The 5,562-nt window shown below is 39.5% G+C and overlaps 1 protein-coding gene across 1 annotated transcript; it reads right to left on the minus strand.

The window, feature by feature from the left end:
• Positions 1-273: 273 nt before the first annotated feature.
• Positions 274-5,150, minus strand: RPS15 (ribosomal protein S15). Its single transcript, XM_072404846.1, has 4 exons — positions 5,064-5,150; positions 3,543-3,628; positions 3,106-3,340; positions 274-423 (listed from the first exon to the last, which is right to left on the minus strand). Exons 1-4 carry the CDS (start codon positions 5,064-5,066, stop codon positions 310-312), a joined length of 438 nt encoding a protein of 145 aa, XP_072260947.1. The 5' UTR covers positions 5,067-5,150; the 3' UTR covers positions 274-309.
• Positions 5,151-5,562: the final 412 nt, after the last annotated feature.

Below are 5,562 nucleotides of genomic sequence, written 5' to 3' on the forward strand. Positions count from 1 at the left end.
TTGAAATGAGGAAAAGCACACCCAAAGGGACAACTATAGATAATAGGTGTGCATTTTTTAAAAGAACCAGGGAGCTACCGGATTTAAAAGTTCCTAGAAGTGTCCTTTTCTCTGTAAGCTTCACATTAGGATTTCTAAGGATTAAGCAGAGTGGGCAGCAGTAAGCTTGAGTATTCATTTTTCATTTAGAAGTTGTTTTATGGTAATACCACTGCTTTTACCATACAGGTAAGGCAGATCTCCAGAAACATTATTAAGACAATACACAGCAAAGACCGGAAAACACCTTTTATTTACATCTTTAAAAGGTTACTTCAAAGGAATAAAACGAGAGGAGTGAGTGGCACCAATACCAGGTCTGCCGTGTTTCACAGGCTTGTATGTAATTGAGAATTCACCCAAGTAATGGCCAATCATCTCCGGCTGCAAATCAGAAAAAGAAAAAAAAAAAAAAAGAAAAAAAACGTTAGTGTTGTTGTAAATCATGATTTCTTTTAAATCAAGGGTGCACTGAACAAAAGCATGTCTGAGAAACGTAACATTTATATAGAGTACCTACAAAGTATAGTTGTGATTACATCATGCTAAAAAGCAACCACACCTGAGCAAGTTGAGCAACAACATAGAACTAAAGAATGGCCCTCTTGAACAACCTTTCATGTCTGCATGATTTTTCTATTTCAATAGAAATTTAATTTACACTGATAAACACAACATGCAGCATGCATGTGTACTGGAAACTCATCTGTGTTGAGCCTACAAGCCAGTAAAGAGTAAAGATCAATTATCCACGTGGGGAGACCAACACCACAAAATAGAACCTAGCTTCCTTGTGAAGTGCCAAAACTTAGTATGAAGTAGTTATGAGGAGGTTTTAATATGCTATTAAAGCAGAATCTAAATTGGGTGGTGAACTTTTGCAATAATCAGCAAGTTTGCACAGAATACTGGTTGATTATAATACCCCTGTGTAGCTGCCCTGCAGCTATGACAGGTTCAGGACTTGTCATCACATCCCCTGAAAGTGCCACCAGCCCCACAGCAGACCTATGAAAACAGGGATCCTCTTCGATCACTGGATGCTCACTGATGATGATTCCTGTGCGCAGGAGTTACACTGCCTACAGTGGCTGTCATGCGCCATACTGAGAAGAGATTGAACAAACATCTACCAGGAGTAAGGGTTTTTTTTTTGCCAAAAGAGAATTAAATTGCATGTCCCGTCAGTTAGTAATACAACCTTGTGACTTAAGTTTTCGTCTGCTTTAAATATGTACATTTTTAAAATCAAATCACTCAAAAATTAAAAATGGTACCTTAACTTCAAAGACTGATCTGAAGTTAGATGAAAAACCCTCAAAAACAAATGAGAAATGGAGCATTGTTTCATCAATAACCCATCTTTATCCAAAAGAAGCCTTTTTAACTTGTATGAGCCCTATAGTAGGGATTTCATTCCATAATTAATCAGTGATAAATGTGACTTAAAGCCAGAGAAGTTTAACCCCTGTGCTGCAAATGGTGTGTACATAACATTAAAATGGGTTCAAAAATCTCAAGTTTGCTTGTTTGTTTTACATTTAATAGCAGGCTCCAGACTGGATGTAAAAAGTGATTTAAAGAGCAGCATTACAACCACAACAGTATAAAAAAATAACTGTAAAAAACTGTAAACAAAAGCCCAAACCTTAGGCATATGCATATATATGCAAACATTATCTAAATGACACTTTATTGAAACATATTAGGCATCTCTAAACATGCAGTGGCATTATTTACTACAGGTTGACAATCAAAAGTCCGGCAACCTCTGCACACGATGAGTGCCATATTTGCAAAAATGACTTTTTTTTTTTTTTTTTTTATACTTACCTCCACACAGGCTAGTCTTTCTCTCACAGCACCTCAGACATCTGGCACAGTTCGAGGGAGCAGGCACATCCCAGCATGTATTTATTTTAGCAAGCAAGACCTAACAGCTGTTCTGCAGAACAGCGCCACAAAAACATTAGTGGACAAACAGTGTGCTGCAGTCCCTGCATTGAAAATGTGATTCGAAATTAATGCCCTGAAACTGAAGGATCCGGATTATCGATGGACGGATTTTCGATTGGCAACCTGTATCAACTTTAACCTGTTGAGCTGTAACAATTGTTAAGAGCTGCCCAACACTGAAGGCTGAATGCCTACAACTTTGTTAATTATCAACCTCCTTTCATATTCTTGAACTGACATTCTCCAACAAGTTCAGTGACTGCTTTGTGAGTTTAATGATCCCATTTCATAGGACTAGCTACACACTACAGTCCAAAGGCAGTTCCACAAAATGATATTCCAGGACACTGATAAACAATCCAACGGTGACCATATAAAACCAGCATAAAGTTAAAGCTCAACTCCTAGGAAAAACATTTAGACCGAATGAAGGGTTAGATCCTGTTGAATGTTAATTTGTGCCACAAAACTTATTCCCCATTACTGGAAAAAGCCCTTCTGAGCATGCCTGATATTAGACATATGCAGAAGGAGCAGTTCTGTGGTCTCATTTAGACCACGGTCTTAGAAGAAAGGGAGGCGCTTCCCACTTTTATTTATTAACTTTTTAAACACATTTAAAGAAAAATTTTTTTTTTATATATTATAAAGTACACATTTTGCTGATAGTTCCACTTTAACTGCCCCAGTAACACCACCTTCCATTTAACCTCCCTGGTGGTATGAATGAGTATTTTTAAATGTAAAAGCAGTACATTTAAAAATACAAATTTTAAATTTCCCACCTACCTGCACAACGTTCCCACCATCCAGCCTAAAGTTCGTGAGCAGATGCCAGCCGGTATCTGTGTAGCCTGGAGATGCCTGGCCAGTACTGCTGGAACCAGGTAGGAGTTTAAAACTCCCTGGCAATTCCACCTCGAGTGTGGCTTGTGGTTACCGCCAGGGAGGTTAAAGTATGGTCATCACAGGAAGAGAAGCAGTGGAACACTTGTCAAGAGACCATTTTACCCTTTTCAATATCTAAAATTAGAAGGATTGTATATTTAACACAGCAATAAATGCTTATAGCTACAGACATTTTTTCTATCCATCATTAAACTGACTCACCTTAATTTCAACCTGGTTGAAGGATTTGCCATTGTACACTCCCACCATGCTGCCAACCATTTCTGGCAAGATGATCATGTCTCTCAGATGGGTCTTAATAACCTCTGGCTTCTCCATAGGAGGTGCTTCCTTCTTAGCCTTGCGCAAACGTTTTAAAAGGGAGTTCTGTTTGCGGCGCAAGCCTCTGTTTAGGCGTCTGCGCTGACGAGCACAGTACAGTTGCATGATCTGCTCACTAAATCATAAGAAAAAAAATTTGTGTTATGTGTTGTCAAGCTACATCCTTCAGAAACCAAAACAATATCAGGGTTTCACTCTGAAAATGTTTGTCACATTCACTACCCCCATACCCCTCAGTCAATATGTACAGCCTGTCACTCTACTGTGAATACAGGCAACAGGCATTTCTCAAGCACCACAAAGTAAAATAAGCTTACTAGGACATATCAAGGAGCTGATCCAAATCCACTCCTCTGTATGTGAACTTCCTGAAGGTCCTTTTCTTCTTTTGCTCAGCGTCCGCCTACAGTAATAAAAGCAAAAAAAAAAAAAATCATTTTTAGGTCAACAGCAGATACAACTAGTCAGGATGTTGAGGGGAGCTGGCAGGCTGCAAAGCCAGATCTCTTCCACCTTTCCCTCTATAGGCTGCCATTGGAACATTCTACAACTTCCCTCCCCCAGGCTTCTGTACCCCAAAGCAACTATTCTAACTGCTACGCAGACTACCCATTTTATAAATCTAAGGGGTAAAGAAAGGGGAAAAAAATCCTTATTTGGCTTTATCGCTTGGGGGAAATTGTCCTTTGCATCTTATCAAAAGAACAGCTCTAAAGTAAGGAAAATTTAGACACAGCTACAAGTGTACCCACTGGTGTATTCCCCATCCCTCCTTATTACAGTGACAACAACGATTGTTTCTGCAATTGTCCCTGGAGCTAAAAGTTAGAGAAAAATCTAAGTATCTGTCTAGATGAGACATCAATTAAAACAGGGATTTCAACTATTACCTAATTTATCCATTGCAAGAAAACAAAGTTGGCTGTAGCTACCTTCAACATAATACATCAATACTGCCCAAATCCTACAACCCCCCCCCCTCAACTTCCTCAGCCAACTTTGCAAGTTTTGTGTTCCTTAAAGGAGTTGTAAGTCAAAACACTAACTATAGCACGTGGAGCATCATGTCTCACCTAAGGCAGATCTAATATTTTTGGATGCCATTACCTACTTGGAGATGACAGTACAGAAACTCAGGTTGTCAGCACTAGGCCACCATCATACCAGCAGGGTTGTCAGTCTTCCTTGCATACCTAAATGCCTTTAGCTGCCTACCAACTGTCTACCGACCACACATGTGACTGAAAACACTGCTAATTGTATGTCTGTAGCTTTACATTGTCAGCCTCAGATTATCAGGTAATCAGAGCAATAAAAAATATTTTAAAAAGAAGCTATACAGCGAGATGTGATTACAAACATTCAGAAAAAAAAGACAGGCACTTTTGAAGGATGAGACACCATCCCTGTTAGAACATGATGAGTGAAGGTTGGAATGGTTTTAATAGAATTAAAGAGGGGAAGTCAGCAGCATTCATAAGGATACATTAGATTTGCAAATGGAAGATTTACACGATGTGATGTACTAGGGCCACAGTCTAATGTAGCTAAATACACAACCCCCGACAGCCCACACAGAGCCTGAAACACAGAAAACCTACAAAAGCGGGAGCATTCTAATACCACGTTACATGCGACAACCTGAACTGACCTGCACACAGGCCCTACCCTTACCAACATCAACAAAGAACCGCTCCCTTGGCATCTTTCCTCCATAACCCCACAACAGACAACACAGAACGTTATTCATGTATCATCCGCCATCCAAACGCATACCGAAGCGGTTAATACAGCGGATGGAAACAGATTATAAGTCACACACACAAACCAGTACCCACCATCTTGTCAGAAGTCTTAGGTAAAAGAGAAAGATCTCGTTTGTTCACGGGCAGATATCGCGAGATCTGAGGACACTTCCTTCTCCGGGATCGTCATTTCCGGTAAATAAAGTAAAGTAATTTGAGCTGCTATGGTTGTAGAAAATGTATTGGAGTATTGACTATGAGAGAACGTTTTTCTCATTTGGGTTGCTTGTAGTTTCATTGTAGTTTAGTTGACGTACAATGATGTCTTATGTTGCAGCAACAAAAGGTTTTGTTGAGCGTTTCCTAATAGGTGTTTTGCTTTGAGAGTTTTTACCCCACATTTTGTGCATGAGAAACTGAATGAAAAGCGATGGAAGGCTTCTTATTCTTTATACTATAGTTCTTCATTCCAAAACTGCGAGTAGGAAGGATTAGTATTGTAGAAGGGACAATGTATTCTTTTCCAAGTTCACTGAGCTGCATATACACAGATTTGTTTCTGTGACAGCTAAACTACGGGGTTTACCTCCAC

Source organism: Pyxicephalus adspersus, chromosome 3 (assembly GCF_032062135.1).
Source record: "Pyxicephalus adspersus chromosome 3, UCB_Pads_2.0, whole genome shotgun sequence".
NCBI lineage: Eukaryota > Metazoa > Chordata > Amphibia > Anura > Pyxicephalidae > Pyxicephalus > Pyxicephalus adspersus.

Bases quoted from the DNA above. Each gene is read 5' to 3' on its own strand.
- RPS15 (XM_072404846.1), bottom strand. The intron at 3,341-3,542 runs GTAAGCTTATTT...CTTATGATTTAG, and splicing joins CAGCTCCTTGATATGTCCTA to TGAGCAGATCATGCAACTGT. The intron at 424-3,105 runs GTGAGTCAGTTT...TCTGATTTGCAG, and splicing joins TCAACCAGGTTGAAATTAAG to CCGGAGATGATTGGCCATTA.